Here is a 20,474-nt window from a genome sequence, read left to right on the forward strand (position 1 = left end):
CTCTTCATACTGCATTTTGGAGACTTTCCTTTGGAAAAGAGAATGAGAATTTCAACAAGATGGTAACAATGCCTACTGTAGGCTTACTACAGCCGCTGGGATCAGCAAGGTTGAACACGGCAATTTAGAAGTAATTCCGTGATAGCAGCCCCCTCTTTCCTGCAGTACATTCAAAAGAAATAACTTGAAATACTATTTTGAAATATCTCAAATACATAAATTATTTCAAGTATCACATATTTTATATAGACTAAAATATGGGTGATATTCTGGATTTTTCACAACTGTTGGCATTAATTGGATGTAGCTGCAATTTGGCTTACAAAGATTTTTAACCTCTTCAGCTTCTCCTCTGATGTCTACCACTTTTCTCCCATCTCCTACCACCCCGCCTAACCCTGCCCCATACTCATTTCACTACTCTTTATCCAAGATTCTTTCCCCCATATGCCTTCACAGCTGGAGTCCTTCTGCATGACATTCTCTCTCCTCCCTCCCCTTTCTATCTAGAGAGCTCCTACTTACCCTGCAGGACTCTGCAAAAATCATTCTGTTAAATCAGGTTCCTTAGGAGCAGATTCTTGTTCCAGAGATTTATTAGAGAAGTGCTGTCGGACAAAGGGGAGTGAGGGATGCGGGTCATGGCCAGAGATAAAAGAGACGTGAGAATGGGTCTCGGCTGGCTGGCATCTAGCTTCCTCTGCTCCCACCAGGATGCACTGAAGCACAAACTGCAGCATGGAATTCATTCCACCTTGAGGCAATGATGCCGCTCTCCTGGGCCTTAGTCATTGCCTCTTGGCTGGGGCCTGGGGAGGGGGTCGGTGTCGAGGAGTGGTGCATGGATTCTGAGCTAGGTGGCATGTTTGTGGAGAGAATGCCAGCTGTGAGTTGTTAACCACCAATACCTCCAGCAGTGGGGGGACAGATGAGCTGCAGGTCAAGGGGAGGGCAGAGTAGAGCAGAAGCAGCAGTATCCAGTAGATCCCTTTACTGCCTGACTTCCAGATGCTTCTCCAATATACAGTTGACCCTTGAACAATTCAGGGGCTAGAGGTGGCAACCCCCAGCACAGTAGAAAATCCACATAGAATTTAGGTAGCCCTCCATATTGGTGGTCTCTTAGTATCCATGGTTCCTCTGTATCCAAGGATCTGCAACTGAGGATTCAACCAACTTGGAATCACATAGTACTGTAGTATTTACTATTGGGAAAGAAGCTGCATATAAGTGGACTCCTGCACTTCAAACCCGTGTTGTTCAAGGTCAACTGGAATCCCATAGCACACTGCACATCACCATGCCGGCACACACTACAGGCTACCACAGGTGCTATAATTCTCAAGAAGGCAGGGATCACTGCTACAAATTTTAACACTGTAACTAGGCCTTGCACTCAGTAGGCACCAAATAAATATTTGTTCAACCTTGTTCAACAGTGAGAAAGCTAAAATCCCCTAATAGAAATTCAAGATACCAAGTTATTTGTACTCATTTGTATGCAACATCTCCTTCATTAAGATAAACAAGAGAAAGATTCTTGACTTTCACATTCTTTCATTAAGAACCCTCTGGATAGGGGTGTTTCCTCTCCACACTGTACCACCTGTAAGTTGCTCTCCCGTTTCTTTTGAATTAAAAACTAAATAGTTTGTTTAGTTGGTGAAATCTTCATGAAACTGAACAATTTGTCATCTGCGCTGTTACAAAACTTCTAGCAAGGAAAGTGATACATCTGCAAGTAAAATGAACAGGAAACTGCTAATTAGGCATACCCAAACAACCATGTGTCTTCCCAGGAATGGCATTAAAATTTTTGTAAAGGTAAGTAAATAATAAAATTAATAATAAAGTTTGCTAGTGAATAGTTCCCGAAAGACACACATTAAAAAGCATGATAAATTATGCCAGTACAAGCACTAATGGATCAGGTTTGGGTATGCTTCTTGAGGCCTGCTATGTTGACTTGGATGGAGCCCCAAAGAGAAGCTGACTTGCATCTTGCATGAATAAATTCCTAATTAGCTGCCCAGTCCTGAAGCTTTTCCACTTTATAAACAGCTTGATCTGAGGGCCTTCACAATGCATGGAATTTTGGCCAAAGAATATTTTTAAACTGTAGAACTACATAATATTGAAAACATCATGTTCTAAACAGAAATCTTTATCCAAAATACATACACTAAAAATTATATATATTTACCTCACGTAAAGATCATTTCTAACATTTCTTTTAAAGGAAATAATAGTATCATTAATAAATCGTAAATTTCCTTTCCAGAATTTTTTTCTGAAGATGCTATACTAAGAACTGTATGATTGATATTTACCTAATATTTATTTGCAGTTACCCAGCAGTCTATTATGGTCAGTATTTAGAAATAGACAAATAGCCATTATTATGCAAAACTCTACATATTATATCATGCATATTTGTATGAAAGAATAGTGATTTTAAATGCCTCACCTCCTGAGCACAGCTACAGATCCAAATATGGCTTAAATAATTTCCATTGGTGATACCAAATATCTAAGGAAGATACAATCAATGCTTTTTTTCCAGAAATATGCAATACTTAAAAGTCTGGCTAGGTAAAGGCTTCAACCATCTGATATGCAAAATTCATTATGTATAAGATGCTCTGTATATCAACATGGAATTCCATCAGATACCAACTCTGCTCTAAAATCTTTATCCAAACAATCGTTATATATTTTCTACAATAAGATTTATCACATCATGACATCTAAACTTCCGTATGAGGAGAAATGGGCCCTTTCCCACTTTAAAAAGTCTGAAGTCTTAGAGGGACTTCCCTGGCGGTCCAGTGGTCAAGACTCTGCTCTTCCACTGCTGGGGCCAGGCGTTCGATTTCCTGGTCAGGGGACAAATATACCACACACCTCAAGCGGCACGGCCAAAAACATTTTTTAAGTCAAGTCTAAATTTTTGGAAAGAAGTAGTTACTCAAAAAAAAAAAATTGTAGGGACTTCCTTGGTAGTCCTGTGGTGAAGAATCCGCCTTCCAATGCAGAGGACGCGGGTTCCATCCCTGGTCAGGGAACTAAGATCCCACGTGCCGCAGGGCAACTAAGCTGGGGCGTCACAACTACTGAGCTCATGTGCCTCAACTAGAGAGCTTGAGTGCCACACACTACAAAGCCCACGTGCTCTAGAACCCACGCGCACAACTACAGAGCCCATGAGCCCTGAAGCCTGCGTGCCACAACTAGAGAGAAGACCCCGTGCCACAACTAAGACCCGACGCAGCCAAAAATAAATAATAAAATAAATAAATAAATCTTAAAAAAAAATTGTAATGCCCTAAGGCAGTGGTTTTCATACTTGATTGTGCATCAGAATCACTGGGAGAGCATAGATTCTGGGGCCCCAGCCCCAGGGTTTCTCGTTCAGTAGAGGCCTGGGGTGGAGGCCTGAAAATTTGGGAACCACACTTTGGGAACAGTGACTGTACTAAAAGTTTGGAACATAAAAATTATATATCTCAATGGCATAAGTTCTTTCATGTATTTTCAGGGAACATTACACTGCATTTCTCCTTAACTATGTATCCCTACACCTTAAAGGTGACATCTTTATGTAATATAATTAGTATTTCTCTTAAATAAACATCTTTCTTCCTCACTAATAGGTTAGGTGTCATGAAAAAAAAACAACTTTCTTCCTGACTAATTAGATGAAATTCAAAATACATATATTTTAAGTGAAAAGTAGAATGCTTAGATGAAAATAAAAATAAGGCAAACCAATATATAAATTTCAGAAAAATAAAAGCAAATGTATAATCAACTATGTATTGGATGATAGCATACCTGAATGTATGGTTTTAATATAAAGAAACAGATTAAAAGTCATGATTATATTAATATCTGGAATTAACTTTTTATACCACTCACAGGCTCTCCATACATGAATTTCCAGTACAATTATGACACATCTCTCTTGTATTTTATTTCAAAATATAAGAAATCACCCCCTGATAAACTTATTTGCTCTGATATGGATGTACAGGAACTGTAGTAAAATAAACAGGCAAGAAAAACCTTCACTACCAATGACCAAGTTCTCTTCCTTATTCCAGTCCACCCTACTCAGTCCACTTAGGCCACTGTAACAGAAACACCATGAACTGGTGGCTTATAAACAACCAACACTTATTCCCCACAGTTCTGGAAGCTGGCTAGTCCAAGATCAAGGTACAGTAGTGAGGGCCTCAGTCCTCATTTATAAATGGCTGTCTTTTCCCTGGGTCCTCACATGGGGGAAGGAGTGAGTGAGCTCTGTGGGGTCTCTTTTACAACAGCACTAATTCCATTCATTAGGGCTCCGCCTCATGACCTAATCACCTCCCAGAGGCCCCACTTCCTAATATCATCACACCAGAGGGTAGGTTCCAATATACGAATTTGGGGGTTGTGGGTGGACACAAACCTTCAGTCTATACCACACCTCGTCATCCAGGGTGCAGAGTGAGAGCCAGGCTGGGTTTGGGTTCTACTCAGTTGGGAGAGCAGTGTTCAGGGTGTTCTAATCAGTTCCCTACCACTCTATGGTCTCCAAACCACCAGTCTGACGTTCAGTGCAGCAGTTACCATTTTCTGTTTTATAAAATTCCTATCTCAAATAATTCTAAACCTTACACTGAAAGAGTATTTAAGAAACCTTTATTTGCTTTTATTTTATTTGATGATTCACTTGTATTTTATTTGAAATGTATGGGCGTTCCAAGATATTGTTCCTCAGCAAGGTATCTTTTTATGTGTCAGAAAAATATATGAAAATTTTCCTTTAATATTTATATGAATAAATTTATTTTCATTTTGGGGGGGAAAAGGACTGAAAGCACATGGTAAATTATAAAAGCACACAGAATGATAAGCAATCATTCTTTCCTTCCTATACATGTCCTCCAGTTCTCTTCTGTAGGTATGTCCATATAACTACATGTACAACCACGTCTTTCTTCTTAAAAATTGAAAAGCTATATTCCATTTTTAATATACCATAACAATTCATTATTTTCCTATTAATGGGCATTTTGGTTTCCCTTACACAACCATAAGCTATGTACAATACAATCTCTATTGTTTATATATGTTGGTATGTCTGAAGATAAATTCCTACATGTGAAACAGCTGCTCCATAGGTCACATGCATTTGAACTATTGATATGCGTTGTCCAACTGTCCTTCAAAGACACAGAAGACAGAAATAATTGCTCCTTCTATTGAGGTATTTAAATACCTTTTTCCTCACTTTGGTCAATGCTGTGAATTATAAAATTTAATGATCTTTATCACTATAATAACTGAGAAAAATAATTTGTTTTTTAATTTAATTTAGTTTAATTTAATTTGTGTTGGAAATTCTTTAACTTGCATGTTTGAGGTTATTTTTTTCATATGTTTAAAAGCCTCTGATAAATTTCTGTGAACTGTTTATTGATGCAATTTTCTATTAGATGTTTAGTGTTTTTATAACTAATATGAGGAAGAACTATATTCAGCGGGGATAAGTCCCTCTGTGATATAGATTGTGCATGTTTTATCCTCAGTGTGGTTACATACTTGTAGTTTGGTTACAGTATGCATTGCTCTGCAAAGAAGACAAATCTCCCAGATAAAACAAGTGTGACAGATTTTCATTAACTGTGAATTATAATGTTTTATTCTTTAGAGGCACATGATCAGTTTGTTTCTCTTTTTCATTCTCTCTCTCTCATAACACACACATCAGCCAGTACGGAATGGTAAGTTTCTCTTTGGTTTCTCTCCAACTTTAAATTCAAAATTACTCTCCAAGAGGCATCCAGATTATAACAGTCCTGGCTCGATGCCTCCAGTGACTTCTCCATGCACCTAGAATAAAATCCAGACTTCTTCTCTGGCCCATGCAATCTGACACTTGCCCATCTACAATCTCATTCCAGACAATCCTCTTGCATTACTTGCCTCACTACGCTGCACCCGTGCCGATTTCCCTTCTGTTCCTCAGACACATGAGGCACGATGGTCTCTCTACTTGGAAAAATCAGATCTTCCCACATTTTCAGCTTAAATGTTACTTCTCCAGAGAGGTTTTCCCTGGAGACTTAATCTAAAACACACCATCTTTAGAACAGCCCCAGGAGAGCACCAACTTGCCATCTCAGTCACCACCTAGAACACTACTTGTGACGCTTAATTTTATGTGCCAGCACGGCTAGGCCACGACACCCAACAGTTTTGCCAAAGACTCATTTAGATATTGCTGTGAAGGTATTTTTTAGACGTGATTAACATTTAGAACAGTAGATTCTGTTTATGTCAATCCCAATCTCCCAGTTTATCTCTCCCCCTACCCCTCCTTTCCTCCTGGTAACCATAAGTTAGTTTTCTGTTTGTGACTCTATTTCTGTGTTGTAAGTTCATTTGTACCATTTTTTTAGATTCCACATGTAAGTGATATCATATGATATTTGTCTGACTTATTTACTTCACTTAGTATGACAATACACACTACTATATATAGAATAGATAACTAACAAGAACCTGGTGTATAGCACAGGGCACTCTACTCAATACTCTGTAATGACCTATATGGGAAAAGTATCTTAAAAAGAGTGGTTTTATGTATATATATAACTGATTCAGTTTGCTGTACAGCAGAAACTAACACCACATTGAAAACCAACTATATTCCAATTAAAAAAAAAAAAAAACAGGGCTTCCCTAGTGGCGCAGTGGTTGAGAGTCCGCCTGCCGATGCAGGGGACACGGGTTCGTGTCCTGGTCCGGGAAGATCCCACATGCCGCGGAACGGTTGGGCCCGTGAGCCATGGCCGTTGAGCCTGCGCGCCCGGAGTCTGTGCTCCGCAACGGGAAAGGCCACAACAGTGAGAGGCCCGCGTACCGCAAAAAAAAAAAAAAAAAAAAAAAACACAAACAAACGAACAGTAGATTCTGAGTGAAGCAGACTACCTACATGATGTGGGTGGGCCTTGTCCAATCAAGTTGAAGGTCATAAGAGAAAGGGCAGACGTTCACAGAAAAGGAAGAAATTCTACCCCCAGATTGTCTTTGGATTCAAGACTGTAACTGTTGAAGACTGTTGACTTTCAACAGAATTTCCAGCCTGCCAGCTGCCCTGCAGATCTCAGGTTTGCCAGCCCCGACAAAGCCATGAGCCAATTCCTGAAAACCTCTTTCTAAATACAGAAGACAGATGATGATAGGTAGATAGATACTATTGGTTCTGTTTCTCTGGAAACCCTAACACATCAAATACATTACTATATATTTATCACATAGGAAGCCCTCTCACTGCAGGTTTTATGTTTATACTGTGCCTCTTTCTACCCCACAGCGCATCACCACTTACCTCTGAAGAAACATATATGGAAAATTGAGAAGCATGATTTCAAATTAGATGGCAAAGACTCAATTCCAAACCAAGAGTGCCATACATTTTTTACTACTTTGCAATGCTACTTAAATATTCCATGCTCACTAAAAGAAGACATTCATTTTGTTTGATACAAAATAATTTAAATATATTACTCTAAAATGTTGATTTACTGATTCAATATCCCTAAAAATGCCTAGGTCCTGTTTAGAATAATCTAAAAAAGGACCACTATTTCATCCATATCCATAATTAATTGTCATTTCATATTTAATGTATGTAAAATGTATATGAAAATGTTTATATCATCACACATCATATATTAATGCCTTCCTGGCTAGCAAAGAGTCTTCACTTTATTAGGAGGGTTTTCTTGCTGTCAGAACTGCATAGAATGAGGCAAAAGAAATGAGCAGCTTTGTACCAATTTAGGTACAAGTTGGCTGAGGCTGACAGAGGAAACTCAAGAATTAAATGGCATTTCTTAAAATGAAAATACCATTCTTTATATAGAAATGTTATGAAACATTTAAGCACTATCCTGAAAGTGTATAGAGAGCAAAATTTTCTTACTGGTTTTTCCCTTCTCACAACCATTGTTCAGAGTTCTGTACTGTATCGGATGAACTGGTTTTTAGGCTATTTTCCAAACTTGAGACTCATTTCCTTCATGATTCTAAGACTCTTGGGTTTCTTATTCAATACCCGAAAGGTTTATAACTTGGACTCTCTGTGGCTCCATTACATATAAAAATGATTAAAGATAGAGCTTTGAAAGTAGATTATGCCAAAAAAAATATTCAAAAAAAATAATTTGCATTCATTTACTTCCCAGGAGAAAAAAAATTAAAACATTCTCTCATTTCAGTATAGTCATGAGAAAATGAAATCTTCAGAACAATGAAATACATAATTATAGTAATCATGCCAGTCAAAACATACAGGTCAATGACCTTCAAATGTTACATTCATTAATGTGCAAGTAATTTCAAATCCGATTTTGGGAACTCATGTGTTTTGAGGAATGCATCAGCACATAAGCATCCTGATGGTTGGTCAAGAAAATGTGCTGATAACCAATGGGCTGTTCTCATAAAGTAAATGAGACTAAACTAGACTCTATTTGAAGAAGAAAGTATCGTAAGTCAGTGACTGTTCTCTTTCATCTCTTCTAGCATTTTATTCTAAAATATAATAAATCAGGGCTTCCCTGGTGGCGCAGTGGTTGAGAGTCCGCCTGCCAATGCAGGGGACACGGGTTCGTGCCCTGGTCCGGGAGGATCCCACGTGCTGCGGAGTGGCTGGGCCCATGAGCTATGGCCGCTGAGCCTGCACGTCCAGAGCCTGTGCTCCGCAACGGGAGAGGCCACAGCAGTGAGAGGCCCGCGTACCGCAAAAAATAAAATAAAATAAAAATAAATAAAAAATAAAATAAAATATAATAAATCATTCACTGATTAATTTATATCCTCTGATATGGAAGTGTAGGAACCAGACTAAGAAAAACAAATATGTGCCACGTTTATAGATAAGCAAACTTACAGCTATTTTACTAAAAAGGGAAGAGTCTTTCACTTCTAAGTTCAATATGAAAATGAAGGAAAAGTAAGGAACTCCTCAGGCTAAGGTAAGAATAAACTTCCCGGAGCCCTTGAGGGCTGCTGCTATTTTGCAATAACACAACCTGCACTCACAAGTCTATGGAACTGTGATGAAATCTGTATCCCTAAAGAGATAACAACTTCTGTGCCAAACAGATGGGAAAAGGTCCTTTAGGTTTCCACTTCAGTGAACTTTTATCTTGCTGTCTCTTATTTCTTTCGTCTTTCTCTACACACAATCTCTGATGGAAGCAAGTAACAAGTTAAAAATAGCTTCCTTGTACCCTGTCAGTCTGGCAGGAAACTGAGTAGTTAGACACATGATGATGACTGATGTTCAACCTCATTTTGTTTTAGTGATTTTATTTATGATATGTATTTCCTTTGGGAACTCAATGAAGAGAAATGACTCTAAATGTAGCAGTCTTAAAACTATCATGTCACCGAAACAATCTGTTGTATGATGTACTGATATTTAGCATGGCTTCAGACATTTATTTCCAGTCAATGGATAGTTCATTATGATCAACTCTAAGACAGTGATTGACTGTTCCCAAACTACTGCTTGGGAGTAAAATATTTTTCATTTATCTTTATGTTTTTTCTTTGTATCTTAACTTTTAGTTCTCCCTTGAGAAAACTGATGTATTGCATGGGTACAAGACAGACCACAACTCTCTAAATTCTCCAAAAACTGGAGCATTTGATAAACTGCCTATTAAGATACATTTTCTCTACTTCTATCCTCAATGAAATAATTCTTTCAACTATTAATAAGGCACTATCTCCTACTTCCAATCCAAAATCCCTGATATTAATTTTTACTGACTCATAAACCAACCTTCACATGTCTGTTTTCCAAATGGAAGTTTTCTGATCCATGATAGAAAACCTCCAATGAAGAGAGAAGCTTATACAATAGTGTTTCATTTCTACTGAAGTAAAGGATTATAAACTGCTCAATAAGAAGATTTAATAGTTTTTGAATGTTTACTATGTGATAGCCAGTATTCTAAATTGTTGATGTTAATAACTTACTTCTCAAATATGAGATAGGTATTATTTTCAGCCACATTTTAAAGATAAGAAAACTGATGCAATTAGAAGTTAATAAATGTGCCTGAAATCACAGAGCTATAGTGGCTAATCTTTACTAAGAACCTTAGTAGCCTGGCTCTTCAGCCTATGGTCCTAACCTCTGAGCTTTTACTGGCTTTCTGAATAAGTGGCTACATTATAATGAACAAGGCAAAGTTTAATACTACATAGTCAGGACATGCCCATGAAGCCCAAATGAAAGAGTGCTGAGAAGAAGAGAAAACCTGAAAGGTTACACACAAATGGAAATAATGCTGTTTAAGAGGTCACCAAACTTGGAGCACTTTATTCAAAAATGCATTTGCTCCCATTTTGTTTCTTGCCTCCAGGTCAGCTGATTAAAATTCAATCCAACCTTAAAGATTTTGTAAACCATTCATACTTGTAATCCTTTGAACAGTGTTCATCTCCTCTTTATCTGAATCGGATAAGAAACGGCTCATGTCTGTCTTGTCCATCACTGTATCCCCATCACTCAGAACAGCATATGTGACAGAATAGACCCTTAACATAACTTTTATTATGCCTTATTTTTTATGTTTTATTATAAAATTTTCAAAAATACAGAGAACACCCTGAACCCACAATATACCTTCCATGACTATCCACACATAGAAAACCTTGTTTCACATTTAGTATTACCCTCTTCCCCCCATTCACTGTATTATTTTAAAGCAAATTCCAGACATCATCTTATCTCATCTCATCCATATATATTTCAGAGAATTTATCTGAAATGAATGGAGACCCATATCATATATTACCTCTTTTATTAAATAGTTTTCAAATCTCCTCAAACAAATGAGATTTCCTCCTTAATTGAAAGTCTGTGGGATTTTGTGTGTGTGTGTCTCTCTCTTGTTTCACAGTATCTGTCTTACTGTGTTCATATTGTGAACATGTTCTCTACTGTGTTTGGAATCTAAGTCCCTGAGATGGGGACAAAGTCTTACCTTTGTATCCCATTCAAGGTCAATTGCAGTATTGAACATGGAATCTAGTTTTCTGTCTCCTTCCCACCAGTCCCAAATACATGTAAAAGGATGCTAAAATAGCACTCTTTCCGTTTCCGTTTCAGCTGAGAACAAGACGATAGACAGTGTTCCAAACTGAGGTGCTAGACAGAAAAAGCAGATGGCTGAAAACTGGTTTTGAGTCCTTCATCTTGGCGTCCATCTTAATTTTATTGAAGGATTGAGGTTGAAGAGGCCAAAGGAGAGAATTTCTTTGAAGAAACTTGGACTGCTGTGGCAGCCCATGCCTGTAGCAGAGAGTAAAGAGGCAGCTCCACTGAATACAGGCTATTCTTCCACCAAAAGCAGGAGAGAGAAGCAAAGTTTCTGTGGTCTAGAGTGGACCATGCAGGAGAAAAGAACCCAACCAGAAGGTCTCAGCAGAAAGAAGCCAGATGGAAAACATTAGAAGAGGCATTGTCTTCAGCACACAGAAGCCCTAGAACATCAGTCTTAATAGCCACCAAGTTAACAATCATCGATGAAAGATATAAAATTATCAGCCAAAAAGAATATTCCTTTCTCTCACCCCTTCTCTCTCACTGCTGCCCCATTGTCCTGCCAGCTCCAAACATGCAGGAGTCAGAAACATTGGCTGGAGGACAAGGAATCAAGGTTGGCACGTGGACCTGAAGTGGTTCACCCGCCACGACAGGTGCCTCTGAGACTGGAGCAGTACCTCATGGCAATGCAGAGAAATGGCCGCTTTAAATGAAGTTTTGCATATCAAGTCAGCCTGGACCTTTTTACTGAATTTAGACTTTCTTCGGGCTGAATTTGATTACTGAATTTAGACTGTTTATGGAACTAATGACAATAAAAGACCCTTCAGACATCTGACAAAAAAAATTCTGAGAATTGGCTGTGATTTCATTCTAGAGACAGGGAAAAGCACCCTTCAGAGTGGGTTTAGGGAAACAGTTTCTACTTTCACCTTTGAGTCCAGCTCCCTAAATGTAATGATTGTACTGCTTAACAGGAGACAACTGACTACGAAGCAAATAAGCCAGTAAAGAAAGATTCAAAAGAAATGTCTCGGTTCAGAAGGTGAGACACCATGCAATTATTGCCAAATTAATGGAGCATTTCTTAGAAAATAACAAAATGTGTATATTGACCTGAGAAGAATGGATATTTTCCTAGGCTTTAATACTAGTTAGGAATGTCAGAACTTGGAGAAAGGTTGATAAAATGTGCATCACTTTGCTACCTTCTTCTATTCTCTACAGAACCAAACTATGGGATAACTATTTTAGACACTATCTTTAAAATAAAAATTATCTGCCAAGCAAGTATACTATAGTAAGACAGAAAGATGGTACACAGCCAAGAACTCTACACATTTTATGCTCACTCAAAAGCTAATACATCAGTCATAGTGATACTCATCCCATTGGACCTAGACTGTGTATTCTACAACGTGAGGAATTTGACAGTCTCATAATATATCTAAAACCACACTTTTTATTTCTGCCACAAAAGAGCAAAAATGTTTCAGTTCTTCCCATGCCGAAGATAGCAGACTCAGCTTTTGACCTCGGGCAGACCTTGGCACTTTTACCCACCCCCAACCCAGATGCCTCATTTATGATAAAGATAATCAGACCTAATATGTCTCTAAGACAGGAGGTTCTTAGAGTTCTTTAGACTCTGGTTTCACCAAATGTCTATGGAAGTACACACAATGGGACAGGCATGATCTTAAGGTTTAGAAAAAAAAAAAAAAATCAGTATCCAGAGTCAGACATAGGTAGAAACTTTCATGATTCATCTCTCTTCTTCTCATTTTTCCAACACTCAATTTCATTTTGGAACCATATATTACCCGCCAAAATGTTATCACCAAGCCACATCCCCAAATCACCATAACTTAGTTCTCACTAACACTTATAAAAATTCCTTTTCCTCAGAGTCCTGTTATCTTTAAAAAATTATTGATAGGTGTTCAAGGACATTGCTCTTAGCCTCTCAGATATAGAAGCTGTGTTACGAAATAAATTTCAGTAGACAGGAAGATACATGACATATAAATGCAAAAAAGTATTCAAAGTGTCATGGTGGATTTAGAGGTCACAATAAAACACAAATGAGGGAATTCATCCCACTAGCACCCAAGATAAAAGTGGGAGTTTGGCAAAACTGTATACGCAGTTGTATGGAGAAAATGATTTAGTTGAAAATATTCCATTAATAATGGAAATATCAAGGTCCATGGCAGATTGTTGCAATGGGGTAGGAGTGGGAACGCCGTGTAGTCACCCCTTGTAAGTGACCTCCAATTCTGAACCAAGTAAGACAGGCCATAGGTATGATAACATTGATGATTACTACAAAGGTTTAATTCAGTATTATAAACCTGATTGAAGAGGTAGAAATTGCGAGGGGAAAAAAAAATAGAAAACATACTGGTGTTTAAGTCATGAAGAACATACTGCCTTTGCATAAGCAACATAGGAGAAACAAGCAGTTGTTACAGTAATAAAATTCAGAGCAATCCTGAGACCTGGCTGGGTTTAAAATATAGTCCGTGACATTTGAAAACTAAGCCAGGTGTTTAAAAAATATATACGTAGGAAGGTCAGGAAGAAAAAGAAAATTTGAAGATGAAGTGTCTTTCCAGAAAAATAATGGGTAAAGGAGAAAAAAAAAGTGAGGTGAAAAAAAGTTATGGCCAGAAAAAATGTCATTGTCTGGGTGGAAAGAAAACTGATAATAGATAAGTATAAAATCTCAGATTTTTAAGGTTTTATATTTTTATCTATTTATTAAAAATTTGATTCTAATATGTTGAGAAGGGGCACCTTATCGTAAGAGTTCAAAACGAAAACACTGGGATAGGAAAGAAGCATTAAAGAACATTAACTACATAAGATGAAGTAGAAATCACGTGGATTATTAATTTTACGGGGATACTTAACAGCTATTGGCTAGTTTAAGGGTTGTTGCGGAAGTTATAAATTCCTGGAGATGGAGGGAGAGTTACTGGATTATCTGTCTATTAATCAAAAGGGAAAAGAAAGCCCTGATAATTAAGTAGCTGTCACCTGAACTTCAGTACTCAGAAAGACAAGCACGAGCCATCAAACAATCAATTTGCAATCACAAGAAACTGAGAACAGGGTAAGCACTGGCAGGCCTTTCAGAGAACAATTTTGTTTCACGATGAAGAGACAGGAGGGGTAGATAAGATGGACTTTAAGAGTTAGAGACTATGTGGATTTCAGTAGTAAATTTTCATCGTTAATCAGAAATCATCTGAACTGTGGACCTTGATGTCGTGATAGTGTATATGGTATGCATGCACTCTTTAAAATCATTTGAATTAAAATAGATTTTGTTTCATGAATAAATATGCTACAACTATTTGAGATATTTCATTTACAACCACAGAGGAATTCCACCTCTTTTGATGAGCACAAAGGTGATGTGACCCAGTTTATAGGCCTGTCATAATTCTGAAACAATTTGTATGGTTCTCCTGTTCTTTGAGGCAGCACATCTGTGCACATAAATAATCTGACCAATAATCTCCTAAAAAATGCCTCCAGGAGAAGAAATCTTGCCAAAATAATCACTTCGTTCTCAACAATGAATGATATGCTCAATCTTGGCCACAAATTTATCCTATTGATGTGTCTGGCATAATTTCTCCAGAATGAACTTGATGAGTATTATAACCCAGCACAAGAAAGGAAAAAACCCCTATGATCCCCACATGTGGTACAAATTCACTTGATATTCATTTCTTCAAAATTGGAAGGCATTATTTATCCCAACCAACTGCAGGTCTCTGAAATGAATATTCTATATGGGGATCTTAGCATTTTCACACACTGATCGCTGCTATACTCTGTTTATTCGCAAGGAAAAAGCAGCTAATAGTTTGGGATTGTAACATTCATTAGAACTTGACTTTACATTGAAGCCATCTTAGATTACTGAACTACTGAATTTTTGAAACATATCCATTAATGCTTTGAAAAAATTATATCACAAAATTACTACAAAAATCCAATTTGGTTAGAAATGAAATGTAAAATTGGCGCTTTTATTTCAAAAAAGAATTATAAAAAGAAAAAAAGCAATAATGGCTCATAATTCTAACATCACTATAACATGTTTCCATTAAATATAAATACAATGGAAATATAAAGCCTCCCCAGTACTTGAAATATATTAGCAATTTTCATGTAACTGTCCAGAAATATTCTATGTGGAATGAATGTCAGTACTTTTATTTATGCAAATCTGTTGATAAAATATTTAATATCCGGGCTTCTCTGGTAGCGCAGTGGTTGAAAATCTGCCTGCTAATGCAGGGGACACGGGTTCGAGCCCTGGTCTGGGAGGATCCCATATGCCGTGAAGCAACTAGGCCCATGAGCCACTACTACTGAGCCTGCGCGTCTGGAGCCTGTGCTCTGCAACAAGAGATGCCGCGATAGCGAGAGGCCCGCGCACCGCGATGAAAAGTGGCCCCCGCTTGCCACAACTAGAGAAAGCCCTCACACAGAAACGAAGACCCAACACAGCAAAAATAAATAAATAAAATTAATAAACTCCTACCCCCAACATCTAAAAAAAAATTTAATATCCAACTTTTAACTTTTTTATTGGAGTATAGCTGCTTTACACTGCTGTATCAATTTCTGCCATACCGCAAAGTGAATCAGCCATGCATAGACATATATCCCCTCTTTTTTGGGATTTCCTTCCCATTTAGGTCACCACAGAGCACCGAGTTCCTTGTGCTATACAGTAGGTTCTCATTAGTTATCTATTTTATACTTAGTAGTGTATATATGTCAATCCCAATCTCCCAATTCATCCCACCCCCTTGATATCCATACATTTGTTCTCTTTATCTATTTTTACTTGAAATTATTCCACTTTAGCAGATATAAATATGCATCATTTTTGACTGCCACGTAATATTCCATTGTCATTATACCATGATCAGTTAACTAGCTATGATGGATATTTATATTTCAGCATTGACTTTGCATTGAAAAAAAAAATCCTGTCCTTAATTTATTTCAAGAACTGGCTGAGCTATGAATGAAATTACAATTTAAATTATACTTTTAAAAATGTCAAAATACACATGAGAGTTTTCTCAAGATCAAACAGAAAAGAAATAATACCCCCTCAGCTTACTCTGAAGCATTAGGGAATAAAGTTTTGGGAAAGTTCAATGAGACGATTCTTGTGAAACCTCAGCTGAGTGCTAGAAAGTAATTAGGGCTAAAAATGTTCATTTGGGAAGTGGCCTAGAGATGGTGGTAGGGAGCCAGTGTGTGAGGTTCACCTGCCGGCCCAGAAAAGCAAGGGAGTAGGTTGGTGACCCATGAGATAGGGACAAAAGAGGAGGAAAAAAACAAAACACCCTCAGAAAAAGGGAAAATGTCAGCTAAGGTGATGAGCTAGAAGGGCTGTTTGAGAAAAAATTAAGCAAAGTGAAAGGTGTTCACAGGAGAGTGAAGTCACATAGGGCCCTTAGAAGCAGCTGACAAACAGGAGGCTGGGTGGTATAGAAAAGGGAAGATAGGAGCTGGAAGCAAGTGAGAATAATGAGAATTGCTCACTTTCTTTACCAGAAATGTGGACACTTCCCAAGGAGTGTTCTTGCTAAAGATGAGCTTTCTTTATTCATAAACCATGAATGAGGTCTTAAAATATATATCATATAGAAGAAAATATATTTTTGAGTTGAAAATACTCTCCTTCTAAAAAGTTTTCCCAAATCATTGATTTCTCCAACAGTATTTCCTATTATACAAACCTCAGACCAAATAGAGAGGAATGGGACAAATTGAAACTAAGGTTCCTGCAGTTCTAGAATCAAATGTATAATGTAATGTGATATATTAAATATATTTATATTCTATACTAAATTGTTCATTAATCATGAAATTCTCATTAGCCCTTGTAGAAAAACTGTTAATACACAAAAATGTTCAATTCCAGTTTGAACAATGTGAAAAGAGAAAGTATAAGTCAAAGTAGAATTTAATTACTAGGTCTAAGTGGCAGAAATCTTATTAACATGAATACTGTAAGAATTCAAAATACTATGCATGCTATGACTGCTCTCAGTAAAGGCAGGACAAATATATTTAAGAATACATTTCGGCATCCAAGGGGCATAATGAAAAAAGAACACTAGCCATGTCAGCCAAATTTTTTATTTAAATTTAAGTATAGTTCCTGCCTTCAATAATTATTTTCTGCGAAATCAAAGATTCCCTATGAGGTATTTGGATGTAAACTACAAGTAATCATTTAATATATCAGGAATGCAACCTTTCACGATAATGAATATGATCACACAGAAATAAACAGATTTTACTACATAAATTTATATTAATATTAATTACAGTATATGTTTACCATAGTAAATTGAATTTGCTAAAGGACACTTTAAATGAACTCATCATTCTAGTGGTAACTAAACTACCTATCTTTATACAGAGTAGGTGTGTTTATAAATCAAAGTTTATCACCTTACCTTTTAGCAGATTGCTCAAAATAAAATACACTAAAACATTCTAATCCAAACACAGCACAGGTCTACAATCTATGGTAATCACCAGCATTGGAAAATCAAAGGACTAATTCCCAGCCAATTGTACTGACCAACACTATTGTAACAGAGGGAGAATCTAGGACTTTTTCAAGCTCAGGTAATTACTTGTGAGCACAACCAGTTATAGGAAGTGAATGAAAATAAACTCTAGAAATTCTAGATGGTGAGAAAAAAAAGGTGAAAAATTTCACTCCTGAGCTTGAGAACAATTGACAACATACAAATAAACAATGCCTCAAACAGACAAACATAAAAGTACCAGCCCTGTTTCCCTCTCCCTCTCTCCCTCTGTCTCTCACACATACTCATACACTCAGAGACAACTGTAGGATGAACATATTAATGCTGCTGTGACATATATCCACATAACAAATCTTTGCATAGGTATTCACATTTCACTGAATTTCCTTTCTAATACTCATAAAGTTAAAAACAAAAGATATCTGAGAAACAAGGCAGATTGGCTAGAAGTTAAGTAATACTTCACTGAAAAAGTGGGATTGTTGCGTAAGCCACAGATAGAAAAGACGAGAGAACTTTCAGAATACCACAGAATGCTATCATATTTCTAAAATGTCAAAAAGAATCAAACTTACTTTTGACAAACTAAAGAGAAGGAATTAATGTATCCTCTAACCTGTGTGGCAAAGTTAAAACTAAAGTAATGCATTCAAGAACTAGGAAAAGAAAGCAAGGATGAAAGTGGCCATTATGTTTTCACAGACCACTACACATAAAATACCTTTTTACTATATCTTCTCCATTCCAGCATGGCAGTCCATCACCAGCCGCTAATTCATTAGCACATAGTTGATCAGCCAGGCCTCCATAGAATGTCCTGTACAGTCGAAGGCTGTTGATAAATTCTCTGAATGGAAAAAACAAAGAAAACAATTAAACCCCAAAATCCATAATAAATGCCAATATAAATAGCATAATTTGTTAGGCATAATGTTTAGAATGTAACTTTTAATATTTTCTCTACTTATTTTCATATATTTTCAATACTTTTCTAACAAGACAAAAACTACATTTTTTAAAAAATGTATTCAGGGCTTCCCTGGTGGCGCAGTGCTTGAGAGTCCGCCTGCCGATGCAGGAGACGCGGGTTCGTGCCCCGTTTCGGGAGGATCCCACATGCCGCGGAGCGGCTGGGCCCGTGAGCCATGGCCGCTGAGCCTGCGCGTCCGGAGCCTGTGCTCCGCAAATGGGAGAGGCCACAACAGTGAGAGGCCCGCATAATGCAAGAAAAAAAAAAAAAATGTATTCAAATTTATTCTTTACATACAAGTTTTCACTGGGTATCAACTTTATATAACTCCAGGTCCAAGAAACTGTGAATAGCATATGTATACACACACACACACACACACACACACACACACACACACACCACTTCAGCTTCCCTAAAAGCCCTCACTAGCTACTGGCATCTAAACCACAGTGATACTAACTAATTTCTTTTCCATATAGAAATGTCAGAGGCTTATAACAAGCTGACTGATTGTTTACTGATTGAAGGTTTAGTAGACTTGGGTGATTTTCCCATGTGGGTCTTCTCTTTGGGGTCTAAGAACATCAAATAATATGTCTTTACTAAATATGAGAGAACCCAGGTATGTAACACACTTCAGAAGCATGAAAATAAAAGTTATTGGAGGGAATAATATTTAATACATTTAGAAGATGGCGAAAGAGTAAGACGCGGAGATCACCTTCCTCCCCACAGATACACCAGAAATACATCTACACGTGGAACAACTCCTACAGAACACATACTGAATGCTGGCAGAAGACCTCAGACCTCCCAAAAGGCAAGAAACCCCCCACGTACCTGGGTAGGGCAAAAGAAAAAAGAATAAACAGCGACAAAAGGCTAGGGACGGGCCCTGCATGAGTGGGAGGGAGCTGTGAAGGAGGAAAGGTCTCCACACACTAGGAAGCCCCTTCGCGGGCAGAGACTGTGGGTGGCGGAGGGGGAGCTTCGGGGCCGCGGCAGAGAGCACAGCAACAGGGGTGCGGAGGGCAAAGCGGAGAGATTCCCGCACAGAGGGTCGGTGCCGACCGGCACTCACCTGCCCGAGAGGCTTGTCTGCTCAGCCGCCGGGGCGGGCGGGGCTGGGAGCTGAGGCTCAGGCTTCGGTCTCAGCACCGGGAGAGGACTGGGGTTGGCGGCGTGAACACAGCCTGAAGGGGCTTGGTGCGCCACAGCTAGCCGGGAAGGAGTCCGGGGAAAAGTTTGGACTTGCCGAACAGGCAAGAGACTTTTTCTTCCCTCTTTGTTTCCTGGTGCGCGAGGAGAGGGGATTGAGAGCGCTGCTTAAAGGAGCTCCAGAGACAAGCACGAGCTTCGGCTAAAAGCGCGGACGCCAGAGACGGGCATGGGACGCTAAGGCTGCTGCTGCCGCCACCAAGAAGCCTGTGTGCGAGCACAGATCACTATCCACACCCCCCTTCAGGGGAGCCTGTGCAGCCCGCCACTGCCGGGTTTCCGCGATCCAGGGACAACTCCTCCGGGAGAACCCACAGCGCACCTCAGGCTGGTGCAACGTCACGCCGGCCTCTGCCGCCGCAGGCCCGCGCCGCACTCCGTGCCCCTCCCTCCCCCAGGCCTGAGTGAGCCAGAGCCCCCGAGTCAGCGGCTCCTTTAACCCCGTCCTGTCTGAGACAAGAACAGATGCCCTCCAGCGACCTACACGCAGAGGCAGGGCCAAATCCAAAGCTGAGCCCCTGGGAGCTGTGAGAACAAAGAAGAGAAAGGGAAATCTCTC

The 20,474-nt window shown here is 38.7% G+C and overlaps 1 protein-coding gene across 1 annotated transcript in view; it reads right to left on the bottom strand.

Annotated features, from left to right (window-relative positions):
* The window catches only part of GPC5 (glypican 5), a gene marked incomplete at its 3' end in the record, with an annotated part of 683,933 nt that overhangs the window by 330,548 nt on the left and 332,911 nt on the right, over positions 1 to 20,474 (bottom strand). The window contains exon 5 of the mRNA XM_007466019.1: positions 18,446 to 18,571. Within this exon, the coding sequence (XP_007466081.1) occupies positions 18,446 to 18,571 (126 nt within the window). The remainder of the gene's footprint in view (positions 1 to 18,445; positions 18,572 to 20,474) is intronic.

Source organism: Lipotes vexillifer, unplaced genomic scaffold (assembly GCF_000442215.2).
Source record: "Lipotes vexillifer unplaced genomic scaffold, Lipotes_vexillifer_v1.1 scaffold256, whole genome shotgun sequence".
In the NCBI taxonomy this organism is placed as follows: Eukaryota; Metazoa; Chordata; class Mammalia; order Artiodactyla; family Lipotidae; genus Lipotes; species Lipotes vexillifer.